The sequence below is a fragment of the Bubalus kerabau genome, chromosome 6, assembly GCF_029407905.1.
Source record: "Bubalus kerabau isolate K-KA32 ecotype Philippines breed swamp buffalo chromosome 6, PCC_UOA_SB_1v2, whole genome shotgun sequence".
Taxonomy (NCBI): Eukaryota; Metazoa; Chordata; class Mammalia; order Artiodactyla; family Bovidae; genus Bubalus; species Bubalus kerabau.
In genome coordinates, this window is record NC_073629.1 from 36,414,446 (window position 1) to 36,433,276 (window position 18,831).

Here is an 18,831-nt window from a genome sequence, read left to right on the forward strand (position 1 = left end):
AGGCTCAGTAGTTGTGGTGCTTGGGCTTAGTAGTTGTGGTGCTCAAGCTCAGTAGTTGTGGTGCTCAGGCTTAGTTGCTCCACAGCATGTGGGATGTCCTGAAACAGGGATCTGACCCGCGTCCCCTGCATTGCAAGGCAGGTTCTTAACCACTGGATCATCAGGGAAGTCCCTGCCTTGTTATATTCTTACACACTCTTCAGGTGTGATGTGAATTTGTGCAAATTTTTTGAAGAGTGATGGTTATACCTTAGTCTGTCCCATCTTGGAATCCTTCCTATAGAAGTACCTGCACACGATTGAAAGGTATTTGGCAAGAATGCTAATTACAGCATTGCTGTAGCAAAGTGTTGAAAAAACTCACCAGCAAGGGAATGGTTAAGTCATTATGTTATATGACATTGGAATGTGGTACAACATTAAAATGAATAAAGAAGATCTTATGTGTTGACACCACTATCTGTGATATTTTGTTAAATGACAAAAGCATGTTTGTAGAAAAATCTGTATAATAGAAACACATTCGCTAAAATAATGATCATAAAAAAAAATTCTTCATGAGTCACACCAGATTCTTACCTTGGGTTTCCTTTAGGCAGAAAGTGAGAGAGGTGTGTGTGTGTGTGTGTGTGTGTGTGTGTGCGTGCGTGCATGGGTGGGGGGGTGCAACTTTTATGTATTTCTGTATTATTTCAGCTGACAAATATGAGTCCTTCTGAAATATTTTAAATAGTAGATAAATTTTTAAACAAGATGGTAGGTGCTAGGGCAGAGTGATGTCCAGGGTCCTGTGGGGACAGAAAGAACCCAGTCTGGAGCAGGGAGATGGTTAGAGAAGGCTCTGGGTGGGAATCAGACAAGCTGAGTTTAGGATGAACGTAGTCAGGTGTTTGGAGGAAACAGAGAACAAGAACTTCCTGCTCTGGAGCATCCTGGAGCTTGAGGGTGGGCAGTGGTGGAGCCAGCCCCTCCACACTGTAGCAGCCAGTCCAGATGGTCCTGGGTGCTTCCTCCTCCTTAAGCTTCCCCAGTGCCTCGGCCTCTGTTCCTAAGTAGGTCACTGTTTCTGCCTCTTCTCTAGCTCCCCTGCTGCTGTCTTAACTGAGACTTCCCATTTCTTACCTGGATGAGTGAGAACCCTCCCCTTTGTGGATCTCCTGGCCCCTGTCTCTATCCAGTGTCCTCCTACTCCAGTTTGACCTTCACATTTAGAAGGTCTGAGTGACCTTCTAAAGATGCAGTTTTGACCCTGCTCTCTTCCTTAAACTTGTCCAATGATCCTTCATGGATTTTGGAATCTAGCTCACCCTTTTGAAGCATACACACAGAAGCCCTGCCCACCTCTCCCACCTTCCTCACACGTCACTCTTATTCCTATTATCTGGAATTTTGTCCTTTTCTTTATAAATGCTACTCTTCTTATCCAACAAAGGATGGATGTAGGTAGGGAAAGAAAACCCATGATGTGGATTTAGTAGTTGGTTGTCAGCCTATTAACCTGCAAATGTTCTAACTTGTTTCACCTCCGTTCTGAGAATTAATGTCCATATGGCACACTATTTGAGGCAACAATTTAGAAATTAAGACATTTCAAGGCCAATTTCAAGGTCAGTCTTCTTACTGCCCTACGGGATATTTTCTTTTGTAAATATACTTGGATAGATGTTTCTAACAGCAGGCCATTCTCCACGTGGACGGCTTGAGGATTTGGCCTTAACTTGTGTACTTGTCTATTCCAAATCCGGATACACCCCACCTTTATAGAATGCACACTGTTCTAAAAACACTACATTGACCAAACATTATTTGCTTTGACTAAACTTAGAGTTGGTGGATGGGCCTGACGTATAACGATAGACACAAAACTGCGTGATAGTCCTCAGAGTCACTTTAAGACGTGATACATGTTATCCTTCTGTCTCATCTACGGACATTATATCTTTGTTATTTTTCTATCCTTAGCAATAAGTAGTCCGTCTAAGTAAATAACAGGAATTGGTTTCAGCTGGTTAATTTTCAAAAATGTTTATACTTAAATTCAATGCCTCAGTGAAATGATAGACTATCGTTTGGCTCCCTCTGGTGGACAATTGTATGAAAAAATCAAACTACATATAGTCTTGTGGGATGGGAACAGGCTGTAAATTTGGTGTTTTACCATTTGTGTTAAAATAAATAACAGAAGTAGTAGAACACGTAGCTATACCAATGCTGTTGCTATTTCTTTTGTTATTGAGTAGTGATACTGCTGTGAAAAAAACAAATTTTAAGCTGACTTCACCCCATAAATTTAGAACAGTATTACATCAGGATAAGGCTGGTGCTAAAATTCACCAATGTAGTTAATTCATGAGTTTCAATATTACTTCACAGATTATCCTGGAATTCTCCAACAGCTAGCCTTTTCCCTAAAGAATATATATTTTTGGAAATTTAGCCAATGACTATTTTTATCATGAAATCTGTTTATTTTGGTAAATTTATTACTTGTTTGTGGTCTTCTGAATTTATAGACTCACTGAAGATGCTTTATCTTTATTCTGGAATATTTATTATGGATATCAAGTGTTACCTGGGTGTTTTATTTTTATATTTGTTTGCTCCTCAGCAGTTAAAGCAGGAAGAAATTGTATAAAAGGTTTTGATTAAATTTCATGTATATATAATAAGTTTATTTTGTGTATTATTAACAGTTCACATTTATTGTGTCAAGCATTTGATAGGCATTGTCTCGTTTAATTTTCAGTAATTCTGTGAGATGTGTTGTTATTATCCACGTGATAAAGGCAGGTGCCTAAGCCCTGCAAGTGTTCTCAGCTCACAGTTTGTAACCACAGCAACATCCTGCCTCCTGAAGTAGGTGATACGGAAGTATATATGTGGCTAATACCCTTATGAATAGCCTAGTACTGGAAACTTTACATTTCCATCTTTGAACTGAGGAATTCAAAGATTACCTCCGCCCAGAGATACATTTTTACCTTTTCTCCTCCTTTTTTTTTCCTCATTGTGAACAGACTGTGTAGTAGAACCTCTTCCCATTTTGTTTAGAGAGTTAAGACAATTTATTATCTTTCCATTTATGTTTAAATTTATACATAAATTTAAAACAATTTATGTTTTCTCTGTAGTTTCATGAGAAAAATACATTTTAGCTCACTGACTTCCTCACTAAGTCTTTGAAAGAGATGCTGTTAGGTACAAACGTGGGAAGGAAGGTACAATTTCTAGGTGCTAATGCTAAAGCTCTGTCAGAGCACACAGAGGGTGAAGTACTGAAGATATTTATAAAGAATTTTTGAAACAGATACAGATAATTAAGGTAATGTAGGAAAACTTTATATATAATTTTTTTTCTAGAATTAGAATAAGATAATTTTCTTAAAGTTGGCATTTGTAAGAATAGCCACCCTGTAAATACTTTACATGCATTATTTTTTAATTCTTATAATAAGGTAAGGATTATTAGTAATCTAAATTATTGTAAGCTGTATCCAGATGAGAAAATGGAAACCTGAAGAATTTGAGCAGTTTGTCTAAGGATATATGGCCAATAAATGGTGAAGTTAAGATTAGCACTCACATGGTCTGGCTTGAGAGCCTACCCTGTGAACTACCATGCTACACAGCAGTGCTGTTCAATGGGACTTCTGTCACAGGGGGCGTGTTTCATGTCTGTATCCAGTGCAGTAGCCACTAGGCACATGGGCTCCTGAGCACGTGCAGTGTAGCTAGTCCAACTAAGGAACTTGATTTTTTGTTTTAAACATGTGAATTCATTTACATTTAAACAGCCTCTCTGTGTCTAGTGGCTACTGTTTTGGACAGTGCAAGAGTGCACAGGGTCTTTCAGATCATGTAGAAGTGGAAATATGAGACCTTTAGGACTCCCTTGCCTAACTCATTGTTTTTCCTGGTCAAGAAATGGCAAACCAGATGGTTAGTCATTTGCTTAGCATCGTAAAGTTAAAGCAAGGGACAAAATTACAACCCGGATGTTTATGCTTCTCAGTTATAGCTCTTTCCATTCTGCATTTTTTGTGGTATCTACAAATTTACATTTCTGCTGCTGTTGTTAATATTAGGTAGTAAAACGAGCTTTTGAAAATAATTTTTTTAATGAAATGCATGTCTAATAATCCCTTTCCTCTTTTCTCAGGTAATAGAAACGTTATCGCGACTTTCTCGCACACCTATAGCGTTGGCCACAGGAATCAGGTAAGCTGGTTTCTCTGTGGTTCGTGTGTCCTGTTCAGTTCAGTGAAGTGATTGTTTATCAAATAGTTACTGTTTGTAAAGCACTTTGCACACAGGGACTCCATCTCATTCACTCAGAATACCTAGTATATAAGTACTCAATAGACATTTGAAATTTGTTGAGCAAGTAAGAACTTCTTCGTAGAGTTGAATAAAGCACCTTGGCTAAATACTGTTCTCAATTTACTGGTGACAATCACTGATATGTTTATTTATTTATTTATTTTTTTAACTTCCTCTAACATTTCTATACAGGTGATTCATTAAGACAAATGCTTAATTAAATAAATATTTTAAAAGATGTTGTAGTACATTTATATCCTATAAGCCATAAGAAGGAGCCACAACTTTCAGGCATTTTAAGAATTAATCAGACAACCAAAATGATGTATGTATAAGGAGATATACTGAAGGTTTGGTACCAAATGCAATCTTTGAATTACAGTTGACCCTTGAATAGTGTGGGCATTAGGGGCACCCACTGTCCACACATTTGAAAATTTGAGTATAACTTACAGTTAATACTTTGCATCCTCTGTTCCTCTGCATCAGGGGTTTCAACCAGCCGTGGATTGTATAGTATGTACTACTGAAAGAAGTCAGTTTATAAGTGGACCTGTGCAGATCAGACCCTCTTGTTCAAAGGTCAACTGTAAATTGGTTAAATTCTACTTTTTCCATGCAGTGAAATATTATGCAGTCAAAAAGTATGGAAGTGGAGATACATGTGTTGGGCCTTTTCTGTTAAAATACAGCATATTCAAGTGAGTTCAGTTAGAAAGTTGTGTTGTTAATGATGTTAGAAATAACAGAAAAGCAGTTTCAGCAGTCACACAGCCAGGCTACATGGAAATGGAATGGATCTCATTTCTCATGCGATTTCCTCAGGAGTCTATAATTGTCTCTAGCTGTTATGGGTCTCTGTGAACCTCTGTCTCGTCTTCTGTTGCTTCCAATTTTCTGTTCTCGTTCAGATTCTAACAGAGGGGATACAATCATGTCTACAGGTTTAATCAGCTGTGGCTGGGCAGCCCAGTCCTTGGATACAAAGCATAGTGACCTTGGGGAGGATGCCCCACAGATCCTTTCTCAGAAACGGACCATGAATTTGACAGCTTTCTACAGAGGGAGTCTATAGGTTGGATAAACGTTGCATACCCTGTCATTTCCTCTTCAATTTATGATTCTCTTTCCATGTCAGCATATATTTTGTTACATGCAAGCAGAAGATTTTGAAATAGCATGTTTTTATTTTTATATGTTAATTAACCATATTTATATGGTTAATTCTGAAAGAATACATAGAAGTTTTTTTTTCCTTTTTAATTACTCTTATTTATAATTTGTTTTTACTACAATGGACTTGTATATAAGAATATAATAAAATATGTCAAGATATTTATTTTAAAAAAGGATTTTGAAACTGGCATTTCTCACACATTTTAACTTATTTGAAAAATGTATGTTCCTTAAATGTCCTAAGTATTAAGTTAATCTATAAAGCAATGTGAAATATTTTCCCTATACTAAATATAATTATTTAGTGCTTATTTGTTATTTTGATGGGTCTTCTTGTTTTTATGAAGCATATGACATGCTGGCTGTATGTAAAGAAAGCGTAAAACTTTTGGCACCATAGTATAATCACTGTGATTTTGTTAGATGTAAATTTAGGGCATTATGTTGTTATGAACAAAGATCAAAGCGTGAGGCAAACAAGGGAGTCAATAGCTAGGAACAGGGCATAAATGAAAGTGATTTTCTTTGATCAGGGGACAAAGAAAACACCATACTCTCCCTGAGGCCTGTTTGACTCATTTGTCCAATAGATGAAAATACAGAAATATGACTTATATGGTTTATGGTCTGAGTAGAAAAGTATATCAGAGTCAATGATCATATATAGAGGACATGACATTTTTTACTTCTATTTTTTTTATTGATACTAGTAAACTGAGTCATGCTTGGAGGATTGTTACCAAATTATTTGTCAGATCAGATTCTCTAAGTGCAGAGAGACAATGTGGAAGATAAGGGCCCACTCTGAACTGGGAAGCTGCAGTGGGCAGTGAGGCGAGCTTGCAAGTGTGTGGCTGGTGGGAAACGGTGAGCACCTTAGCACGTCTGCAACCACTCACGTGACTGTAGTGACCAGCAGTGATTGCTGCAGGGGTTTGGGGGTAGCAGGTGCCACAGCTTTCCTGGGGGACCGTGACACAGCCACAGGGTCCCACACTTTGGGAGGAACCCCAGATGTCATGTGAAACATGGTGACTGACCTGACCACTTTGGCTGCAGTTGAACTTTAGTGTTTAGTGAGTGGTAAATGTCCAGCCTCCTTGTTGCTCATTCACTCTTTTTTCTTCCCTCTCTCCTAGGCCCTTCCCGACAGAAGAAAGCATTAATGATGATGACATCTACAAAGGCCTGCCTGATTTAATAGAGTATGTTGAGTGTTTTCAGCAAAATTTCAGCAAAATTAACACCGGGGCCAATTTTTGCATCCTTTGTGAATTTTAACTATAGGTGTTAAAGTAGCTATCTAAAGGGGAACCGTGGCTTAGTGATTAAGACATGTAAGAATTAACCTCAAACTCCTGATGGAAATGTTCACAAGAAAATGTACTTCAAGTGGCTTTTAATTCCTATTGTGTATCTTGCATTGTGTGAGTCTCTATGGAGAGTAAAGAAACAGACGGCGATGAAGTTAACATTTGGAAGTTTCTCAAAGGCATTGTAGAGGTAGTAGACGAACCTGGAATTAGGAAAATAAGAAACAATCAGAGAGAGAAGTAGAATCTACCATCAGACTTGTAGGACAGATAATGCTTGTTCTGCAAGTTCAAGGGCAGATGAGATTAGTGTGGGAGGGGGTTATTCAGGGATGTTTCATCAGACGGTGTTGATTCTGAACAGAGAATCCTTTTGGGCCATATTATTAAATAGTCAGGAGAGGCTAAAGGTCTTTGCAGCTGATTATCTCCTGCTGATTGAGTGACTTGTGCAGATTACAAATAAATATAGAATGTGATCCTCACCCCTCAGGGAACTGATGCCAAAGATCAGGTATGTTTGCAGAGAATTGTAATAAGACATAGGTTCTGCTCCAGGAGAAATTCAGGTCCTATGGAAATTCATCCACTTATCCATCCTGAAAACTCCAGCACAAGGAGCTTGTTCTTACTCTAGGACAGTTACCCTTGCTGTGCCTTCTGCCCTTGGGGCTGACCCCTCACCATTCAAGTTTTCACTCAGATGGCCCTCCCAGCAAAGCCTTCCTGACTATCCTACCTAAAATTGTCACCCCACTTCTCTCGCCCTGTGTTTTTATGGTCCTCGCCTCTGTCTGAGGTAGTCTCGGTTTGCTTCATGGACTGTCCATCTCCTCATCAGAGTACCGACTTCACGAGATCAGGGACTTTACCTTGTTCTTGGATATTTTCCTAGCACTTTAAACAGTGTCTAGTATCTAGTAGGCCCTCAATAAATATCTGTGTTCTGAATAAATAGGCCAAAGCTGCGTTGAGCATCTACCTCCTCCAGGCGTGATATTTCAGGCTTGAGCTGTCCATCAGGAAACATCTATCAGTTCCTAGAAGCCTGTGCTAACCATGTTTCCGCACACTCTCTCATGTAACACCACATTATGAAGTTGTTACTATTATCACCACAGTTTACAAATGAGAAAACAGTCTTGAAAAGCTAAGTAACTTGCTAAAGATCATATTGCTAGTAAATAGTAGTCTTTGGGTTTGAACCCATGCAGTTGTTATTCTAGCTCACTGCATTGACTCCAACAAGCACCCTGCGTTGCTCCTCCAAGAACTTTCAGCTGGAGAGCTCTGTGATAGGAGCCATAGGGCCGGCCAGCAGCTCTCCTGGAGTAGGCTGCATTTGGATGGGCCACAAAGTCTAATATTTCAAATGTCCATCAAGAATGGTTTCTTATTAGGACTTCCCTGGCTGTTCAGTGGTTAAGATTCTGTGCTACCATTTCAGGGGGCCTGGGTTTGATCCCTGGTCAGGAAACTAGATCCCTCATGTTATGCTGCAACTTAGACCTGGAGCAGCCAAAAAAAAAAGAAGAAGAAGGATTTCTTAATTCTATTTAAAATCTCCTAGAATTTACTAATCTTCAGCAAAGTCATTACTGAGTGTCTCATTGAATTGGCTATAGTCTTCATCAAGTGACTATAAAATTACTGGTAATATAATTAAATTCTTTGTAGTCTTAAAAAGAATATTATTTCCAGTGCTATGATGACATTTTTTAACCTCCATCATTTGTCACTTATCCTTACTCATTCCTATAATCTTGCTCATCTTGTTCTGTTGATGTCAGAATTAGTCTGTAAGGATGCAAGTTTGGAGAAAACCTCGGTCCCCAGCCTGGCCGCCCTGGGAGATGCAGTCAGCTTCCCCTCTCCGCCTGGAGTTGGAGGTCTAAATGTCATGTGTTTCCTGCGGCTGTTGCATTTGAGTTTGCCGTAAGGTCTTGATCTTCAGTCTTGGCTTTGTGATGAGCTCTGTGGCTTCACATACTTCACTGTCACCTTTGGGGGTGAATCGCCTGAAGGGAGGCCCCTGGAACAAACAGTGGCCTGCTCTGCTCTGCACTGCAGGGGGAAGCACTCTCTCCTGAGGTGGAGAGAAGCTGATGCAGGATGGCATGGGGAGCATGTGCGATGGCTAACCTGTACAGTGTCCTTGCTCCTCCAGCCTTCATGACCAGAGTGTCAGATGTAACCATATATAGATGGCCTGGACACAGGAAAGCGAATGTGGGTGGCTGGTGATCTACTGGCCATTTGAAAAATCACAGCTCCTTCCTTCATCTCCCCTCTTCATTTTATGCCAATCAGAAAGTATTGACCAAACTGTTAGCAAGAAACAGTTTTACTATAGGATTGAATAACAAAACCCGGACTGTTCCAGCCCAGTCGAAATGTGTGTGGGTGCATATGTGTCCCTTCTGCAATTTTTAGAGAAAAATCTGTGTGGATTTATACATATATGCCTCTGCTCTCATGGGAAATAGTCAATAGCAAGGATTAAGCAAGATGATGTCAGTTTTTGTTTGCTTTTTGTTTTTTTTTTTGTTTTTGTTTGGTGGAGGGCGAGTTGGGGAGTCTGAGGCAGGAAATGGATTTCACAGCCTGTCTTCCTTCTGAACAGGATCCCCTTTGTTATAGAACCTACTCCTTTATCTTGTTTTTAAATCTCAGTTCCTTCATGACCTCATCAAACCTTCTTATCCTTTAATGGGGTATGGAAAGTGCTCAAACCAGTTGAACTGCCCCACTGTTCTCAGAGGAGGCTGCCTGCCTAAGCCCCTCAGTATGGAAATTCTGGAACTGCCTATACGACTCACTGTCTCCCTAGTTTTCCAGAGTAGAAAGCTGAGAAGCATCCTTCACCCCTTCCTCCCTCTCCCTAAGCCAGATTGGTCCCCAAGTCTGCTTGGTTGGACGTCACACAGTCTCGATGTTTCTCTCCTCACCTGCCTTTACCCTAGTTACGGTGCTCATCACCTCCCACCCATCTCCCTGACTGACTTCTTCACTCTCCACACGACCCCTCTGTAACCCTGCTATGGTCCCCAGTTGCCCAGGTAAGTTTCACCTCACAGAGGACAAGGCTCTTCTCAGATTGGTTCAGCCCTTCTTCTCTGGATCTCCCCTCACTCGCCTGGGCGGGACTCCACCCTTCACATCGCCAGGCTCTGCACACCTGCCTGCCTTCACACAGCTTGGCGTCCTTTGTCTGAATACTCATCCCGTCTTCTCATTCAGTGTGTCATCCCTGAGGGCAGCAACTGTGTCTGCCTCATCTGCAGCTATATCTCCTGGAACATGATATTTATTCCCCAGATACATGTTGAGTAAATAAATACACTGCAGATCCAGTTCGGATGTAATATCTTCTGTGAAGCCTTCCCCGACTTCCTTAGTCAGAGTATCGCTCACTCTTTCCTCTGAATCATAGAATTCTGTGTTTCTGTGCTGTTTTCCACATTAGACTATGGGAGAGCCCTTGGATCTTCTGGGTGTAGGCATTCTTCTGTATCTTCTGGGTCTGGCAATCAGTAGGTTCTTAGTAGAAATCAGGTAGGTGGGTAGACAGGAGGACAAGTCATCTTGGAATGAGTTTTCTCAGAGCAGAGTTCTCTGTATTGCTCTCCCTTAAGGCGCCTTTCTTTCTTCTGGGTATTTGACAGTTCCTTTCTGTCAAATGCCTCCAAATAACTCTTCCTGACAAACACAGACAACCTTGTGATTGCCCCTACTTTGAAAAATGCTCTGAGTTGCACAGTGACATTTATACTTACAATGTTTTTATTTTTGTACATTTCAATTTATAATGTTCTATCTGCACAGGCCCAAGAGAAATGCTAAGGGCTGGCAGTATTGGAGGAGTGGAATTTCTTTTCCAAGAGAGGTTAATGCTTGTTTCTAACATACCTTAATTTATTAATCTCAGTTCTTTGGCATTGTTTGTTAGTAGAAGCTATTTATGGAGCTCTTGAACGGAAAGGAAAAACTCTTGAGTGGTGATAGAATGGGTGACAGGTAGAAGCGGCTGTTTCTACTTTGACTGAACAGATTTACTATCTCACATGAAGAGTTTAGGGATGATACATCAATCAGTCACTATGGAAGCATTCATGGAAGCTTTAAAAGTAGAGATTATTTTCCACTGCTGGGAGACTAGCAGAAGAATTTAAAAGGCTTTTAAAAATGTCTTGTAGCCTTGGGACCTTTTCTTTAAGCAAAATACAAATAAAACAGATAAAAAAGGAATCTGACTCAAAGAGAACCTATGGGTATCCTTTGCATGGCCTTGAAGGAACATGGTTTGAAAACTATTGCACTAGATATTGATGATTATAATCAACAGAAATTACTGCTCTAAAAAGATTATTTATAACAGAGTAACTCCTTCCCAACTCCCTTGTCTTCTCCATAGTATATCCTTTAATGCAGATGATGAAACTGAGACTTTTGTTTTTTGGCCAAGGCATGTGAAATCTTAATTTCCCAACCAGGAAATGAACCTGGGGCTAGGGCGGTGAAAATGCCTGGTCCTAACCACTGGACCACCAGGGAATTCCCATGAGGCCTTGACATATGAACAGCGGGAGGCAGTACAATAGAGCAGGAAGAGAGGAGGATAGTTAGATAGCATCACCCACTCAATGGACATGAAGAGCAAATTCTGGGAGGTCGTGGAGGACAGAGAAACCCGGTGTGCTGCAGTCCATGGATCCACAAAGAGTTGGATACAACTTAGCAACTAAACAACAATAACAATAATAAAGCAGTTAAAATACTCAGGGTGTAAGGTAGCCTGAATTTTAAATCCTAGCTTTGCCCTTTGATGAGCTGTGTTATTCTGGACAAGTCAAAGAATCTTTTGTTCTCTCAAAATGCTTGTCACTATGACTGACCAAGCAACATGCCTGCCTGTTAACACAGTAAATGCTGGGCCTGGGCAAACGAAGATAATCCATGCAGAGTGGCGTAGGAAAGGCCCAGGGAGTGTTAGGTCATTACCACCACTGTCGGATTCTGTTGTTTGTCATTGTTCTTATCAGGAGGGACAGAACTGGAATGTGAGCCTTTTACTCGTTCCATTCTAGTTGATCCGGATTTTCTACTAAAATCCAGTAACCTGTTTCTCACTATTGTATTTACTGCATGATAGAAAATGACATTTGTGTTGTACCCTTTGTTTCAGTGAAACCCACGTGGACGATGAAGAGGGTCTGTATGACTGTGTGTATGGGGAGGATGAAGGTGGCGAGGTGTATGAGGACCTGATGAAGGCGGAGGAAGCACAGCAGTCGGTAGGACTTTGACTTGGCTAGGACTTTTTTAAGTTACTCTGAGTATTTTATAAGCAAAGTGATTACTTGAAGGACTAATTAATATAATCATTATAATTAATGCAATATTTATACTATAATTAAAATTATAATAAATACAATAGTTATAATTAGTTTAACTTCTGCTGGAGTCTCGCCTTTTGTTTTTTTTATCTTGCTTTTAACTATATAACCATGACTTATTAGTCTGAATTATTTTATTAGGAAAGTGATTATTTGAATGGCTAACTAATATGATAATTATAATTAATAAAATAATATTCATGTAATAAGTATATTAATTGCAATTGTAATGAAATGATTGTAATTAATATAATAGTTAAAATTATTTAGTAACTTCTGCTGGAATCATTTTTTTGTCTTCTTTTTTATGTTTAAAAAGTGTTAGTCACTCAGTCATGTCAGACTCTTTGTGACCCCCATGGACTGTAGCCTGTCAGGCTCCTCTGTCCATGGAATTGTCCAGGCAGGAATACTAGAGTGAGTAGCCATTCCCTTCTCCAGGGGATCTTCCTGACCTGGGGATTGAATCCAGGTCTCCCACATTACAGGCAGATGCTTTACCATCAGAGCCATCCCTTTTTATGTATAACTGTATAACCATGCGGAGAAGGCAATGGCACCCCACTCCAGTACTCCTGCCTGGAAAATCCCATGGACCAGGGAGCCTGGAAGGCTGCAGTCCATGGGGTCGCTGAGGGTCGGGCACGACTGAGCGACTTCACTGTCACTTTTCACTTTGATGCATTGGAGAAGGAAATGGCAACCCACTCCAGTGTTCTTGCCTGGAGAATCCCAGGGACAGGGGAGCCTGGTGGGCTGCCGTCTATGGGGTCGCAGAGAGTCGGACACGACTGAAGTGACTTAGCAGCAGCAGCAGTATAACCACGACATACTATTGCATTTAGAGGCATATGAACATGATGTTAGGCTTCCCAGGTAATGCTAGTGGTAAAGAACATGTCTGCCCAAGCAGTAGACACAAGAGATGTGAGTTCAATCCCTGGGTCCATAAGATGCCCTGGAGCAGGGCGTGGCAACCCACTCCAGCATTGTTGCCTGGAGAATCCCATGGACAGAGGAGCCTGGTGGGCTACAGTCCGTAGAGTTGCAAAGTGTTGGGACACAACTGAAGTGCACAAAAGGAGACATTGTGCAGTTCAGAACATCTATAGGGAATCTCTGGTCTAATCCTTTCATTTTACTAGTAGAAAAATCAAGTCTGAGAGGTAAAGGGCATGCGACCCAGCTAAATAAAGCAGAGTGGCAATAGAGCATAATTTCAGGGAATCATAAAATTATACTGTTATGAAAGGAAATCTCTTACAAAGCAGATAAATCTACTTTAAATTTGATGTGGCATAAAATATATGTTAAAGAATATTTCTTCCTATTTGTTAGGAGTTGATATAAGGTATTTTTCTTTCTTTTGTTTCATTATACATCCCCTAGTATTTTTTTGCTATTTTATAAACTTAGTTTCAGATATTACCATAGTCAATATGAGCCTGCAAAACTATCTGCATGAAAATATGTAAAATATTCAGAATTACTTTGAATGATTTTCTCATCTGTAATTTGAAATAGAAAAGAAAAGTCAGTTGCTTAAACTTTTATTAACCTAGTCTTTTTTTTTTTTTACACAAAAGCCTTTCTTAATGAGCTAGGTGTAGTTTAGGTTTCTTCAGTACTTTGATGAATTCGCTCAGCTCTCTTTGACCTCTTGCATTTAATAAAAGGCTGACAAGTTGTCTGATGCCCAGGTAGGGAGCAGCAGCTTCTGTGGGATGAAAACAGATTGGCTGGTCTGTGTTTGGTAAATGTCATAAACGTGTGCTTTAACCTGCTGTGCCAGCTGATTGGACACCTGTGGCAGCATTTTAAGTGTTTTAGGGGACAAAGTATTGTCTGTGCCCCCTTAAATTATCAGCTGCTTTGGGCACCAGCAGATTCTTCACTGTCTTTCCCCAGGACTGTCTTCACTGAGCTGACAGTGCTGGGCTGTCCATGTGGCCCAGGGTGAGCAGTGATGAATGCAGAATGCACAGGGCACGTCTAGTGCGCTCCGGTGCTCCACATGGGTATCTCATTTACACATCCTTGGGCTGGCTACTGTAATTTTGTTTTATAGATTAGAAAATCGAGATAGAGAAATTAGGTAACTTCTTCACAATGACAAGCTAAATGACAGTAAAACTGGTCCTTGAACCCAATTCTATCTGATCCCCAAACCTTTGGTCTTCCTACCATGTTCTTCTGCCTCTAGTCTTAAACACTTAGTAAAAACCAAACACCAAGATGTTAACTCTTGAAAAAATATTTTAAGATTTTTTTTTTACTTACCAAATATTCTTTTATGATTTTTTGGAGTTTTTCTATAGCACTTGTAAAGTATGCTGTACATTAAGAAAATGGTATTAGACCATTCATAATGTTTCCAGATTGAGTTACATTTATAGTAAAATAGATGCTTCGGTTTAAAGAGAGTATACTCAAAGTATATTTTTAATTATCTCAAACTTTTACATTTACATTGTTCAAATTTTTTTTAAAAGCAAAGTGTGTTAGTCATTCAGTTGTGTCCAACTTTTTGTGACACCACGCAGCCCGTCAGGTTCCTCTGTCCATGTAATTTTCCAGGCAAGAATAGTGGAGTGGGTTGCCATGCCCTTCCTCTAGGGGATCTTCCTGACTCAGAGATTGAAGCTGGGTCTCCTGCATTGCAGGCAGGTTCTTTACCATCTGAGCCACCAGGGAAGCCTTTTAAAAGCAAAGATGCTTCACAAATGCAGTTCAATGTATCTTTAAGTTATTTGTGTTATTAGAATGGAAGGCCTGGGAATTCCCTGGTGGTCCAGTGGTTAGAGCTCCATGCTTCCACTGAAGAGTACACGGGTTCCATCCGTGGTCAGCGGATTAAGATCCCACAAGCTGTGCAGCATGGCCGAAACGAAACAAAAGAACAAAAACAAACAAAAAAGAAATCATTATGTTGGAATGGAATGCTTAAAAATTAAATAATTTTTATTTCTGTCTTCTACTGAAGAGATTAATATATGAATTTGATTAAATAATTTTAATTTGAAAATTCTAATTGTAGAAATGTCCAGAAAATGATATACGAAGTTGCTGCCTAGCAGAAATTAAGCAGACAGAAGAAAAATATACAGAAACACTGGAGTCAATAGAAAAAGTAAGTCATTAGGTATTCTCGATTTTCAAGCACAGTAAGTCACCTACATATGAACCTTCATGTTGTGAACTTTCAAAGATGTGAGTGTCCCTATATGCCAGCTGTTGGACTGTACTTTTTGAGGTACTGTACTATAAGATTATAAATAGTTTTTTTTTTAATGTGTATATTATTTGTGTGAAAGGTATTATAAACCTATTATAGTAAAGTATTATGTAGTTGATTGTGTTAGGTGGGTACCTAGGCTAACTGTTGAACTTAAATTGAATTTACTCATGCGCTTTCAGAATGGAACTCATTTGTATGTCAGGGACTTGCTGTACTGCTTTGTATAGTTAATGCCTTAGGCCCGATGTTTCTGCAGTGTCTGTGTATTCTGATATTCAGTATAATTTTTGATTTAAAGATCTCAAGCAGATTTATTCATCCCACAATCCCACAACTATTTATTGATTTCTTAGTGTCTGAATGGCCCTAATTTAGGGACTGAGGGTATAGCCACCAACACAACAAAACTCTGTAGTTCTCCTGACTCTCATGGGAGGGTTTATAATTTAGGCAAGTAAGTATGTCAGGTGGTGATAAGTCCTCTGAAGAAAAATAAGGCAGAGGAAGGGGATAGTGAGAGATGGGGGAAGCTGGTGTTATCTCATGTAGAGTGGTAATGGAAAGCCTCTATGGTCAGGTCGTATTTAAGCAGACAGCTGAGTGAATTGAGGAGTGAGCCATGTGAATATCCCAGAGCGGACAATCCCTGGGAGAAGGGCCCTCACATGGGACAGTGTTCAGTGTACTTGAAGGAACAGCAGCAGGCCAGGAGGCTGAAGCAGACTGAGTGCAGGGGAGCGGTGAGTTTGGAAACCTGGTGAGCACCAAAGACACAGGAGGCATATGGGAACTCACCCGGCTAAAAGCTGAAGTGTTTTGAGTAGCAAAAGTAATGGGATCTAATGCAAGTTTTTAACAGCTCATTCTGACTCTTGTCAGGCAAGGGTGGAAATTGGGGGAAATGTTAGAAGAATATTGCAATAATAAAGTTGACAGAAAGTGATAGTATTGGTAAAGGTGGTAGAGAGTAGTCAGATTCTGAATAAACTTTGAAAGTAGGGCCCAGTGGATTTGATGATGAATTAGGTAAAGGGTGTATGAAAAGGAGCAATCAAGAACACTAGGTTTTTAGCATGATGACGATGGTGACTGAGATGGGAAAGGATAGGTGTGTGATCATGAGTCTGCTGGGACCTGCTGAATTTGCAATACCTATTAGCTTCCAACGGGATGTGTTGAGGAAGAAGTTAGATATATGTGTCTGACATCTGGTGGAAAAGTTGAACTGACATATAAACTGGGCCATTATCATTATGCAATGGTGTTTAAGGCCTTGGCACTAGAGGAAACCACCAAGGGAATAAATGCTGATAGAGAAGAGGTTTAAGATCACTTCTGGTGACTTCCACACTTGGAGGCTAGGAGAATGAGAACCAGCAGACAGTTTGCAAGTTAAAAAAAAATAGATGAAGGTGTGAAAGAGTTGTTTAAGACAATGAGAGGGTAAATGTACTGGGATTATATAGCGTGAAGGTTCAGTTGAGTTCTGTGATTATTTTTTGAACTAGCGATCAATATAGCTTCTGTTTAACTTCTTAGGTACAGGCACAAAATATATGGAAAGCTAGATTTAGCCGGGTTTTCATTTTTCCAGAAAAAAAGAAGAGAGAGTAAGGGTATTTGCAGGACAGTGATTCTGATGATGGCTCATGGAATGTACACTGGGTAAGAAGGGAAGTGAGGATATGAGGGACTGTGAGATGATCAGGGGATGGGCAGACCCAGTGGGCTGGAGAAGCCTTTGGAGGAAGAGCTGTAAATGTGGGAGGGTAGAAGTCAGAGAGTTGCTTGCTTCAAATTAATTCTCTGGAGCATATGCAGTGGTTGGTAATGGCAGGGTCTTGGGCTATGACCACAAGAGGAGCTCAGCTAGAATGGGGCACAGATTGTTTGGAGTTCAAGGAACCAAGAGGCCAGGCTATTGGAAGGATCATCTACATAGTTACTGAAATGGTCAAAAAGAAAGATGGGGTAGTAATGGACCAGAGATATGATAGGCCAGGAACTAGAATTCTCAAGGAATGAAAGGGAGTGATCCCTAAATTGCATAAGCAGATTATTTATCTCAGAGATCTAGAATCTCCACAAAGCATGTGAGGGATATTTTATATTAGTCCTCAAATATATCTCCAAAATGTTGCCATTGTTTGCCAATTCAGCCAATGGCATTCTCTCCTTTTTTTTTCTTTTCTTAATTTTAGAAGCATTTATAGGCCAAATCTTTTATTTCATATTTTAAATATGCTAACCTGTATTTATGTCTTATATCTCTGTTCAAGTGTTGAATCTTTATGACAGAGAAAATAGTTTCTGCTTTTTTCTTGGTATTCATAAAACTGATTAATTTTCAATAAATATTTATTGCTCCTTGATGAAAAACTGTCATATGGATTAGGATAAGTTGTGATTAATTATTACCTCTCTCTTCCCTCCTGGCAGTATTTCATGGCACCATTGAAAAGATTTCTGACAGCAGCAGAATTTGATTCAGTATTCATCAACATTCCTGTAAGTAAAAATCACTAGTAAAAATGGAGCTACACTTCTATAAAATCTTTATTTACGTAGTGGGTCTCTACTTGAACATTATATTCTCTAAGAAATTTAACCCAATTTTCTGCCTCCTGAGTTCTTATAGTCTTATTTTCTGGAAATAACTGCCATGTCATATTGTCAACCAAAAATCAGTCAAAATGTATGCTGAACACAAATGGATAAGACTCATGTACTTAATTGTTTGTCATGACAAGGTAGCCCCAGTGAATCCCTGGTGTTACAGTCTCTTTGTCTCATGGGAGTTCCCTTCTGCCCCACTCCTTGCTCTCTCGTTCTCCAGCCCCTCGACCCCATCTTACAGACACCGTCCTGGCTTCATCCCTCTCCTCCACTTACTGCCATTCCTACGGTTCCCTGTTCTCTGCTTTTTGGTGTTTTCTGCTTCTGGTTGTAACATAATAAACTTCCATTTCTGAAATATACCATTTCCTTCTAATAAAATAATCTATTTTAATGATAAGATGTGAAGAACTTTTCTTCACATTTATACAATCATTACAAATTTCAGGGTACCTTACAATCTTAAAAGAATATTTACCAAGAAGCCTAGAAGCAAGCCAAGTGCAATACTGTATGCAGTCTTGCTAGGCAAGATTCAACTTCTTAGTCCTCTGGAATTGGCCTTGGTTTTAACATATAATTTTTATATACAATACATAAGCTTTGATGTACAGGCTTGCTTGTATCACCTGTGAGGTCCCTAATATTTTGATTCCTTTATATTTAGTGTTGCTGTGCACGAATTGATGAACTGTGATATGTTGTCCTTGTCCCTGATTATGACCACATGAAGGCATTCTTATTGATTTGTAACATAGAAGGAAGAAAAAGC

The 18,831-nt window shown here is 39.7% G+C and overlaps 1 protein-coding gene across 20 annotated transcripts in view; it reads left to right on the forward strand.

The window, feature by feature from the left end:
- The window catches only part of VAV3 (vav guanine nucleotide exchange factor 3), a 645,240-nt gene that overhangs the window by 404,116 nt on the left and 222,293 nt on the right, over nt 1-18,831 (forward strand). For all 20 annotated transcript variants that reach the window (XM_055584919.1, XM_055584920.1, XM_055584918.1 and 17 more), the window contains 5 exons: nt 4,160-4,218; nt 6,636-6,701; nt 11,995-12,103; nt 15,243-15,335; nt 17,883-17,951. In XM_055584919.1, coding sequence (XP_055440894.1) covers nt 4,160-4,218; nt 6,636-6,701; nt 11,995-12,103; nt 15,243-15,335; nt 17,883-17,951 — 396 coding nt within the window. The remainder of the gene's footprint in view (nt 1-4,159; nt 4,219-6,635; nt 6,702-11,994; nt 12,104-15,242; nt 15,336-17,882; nt 17,952-18,831) is intronic.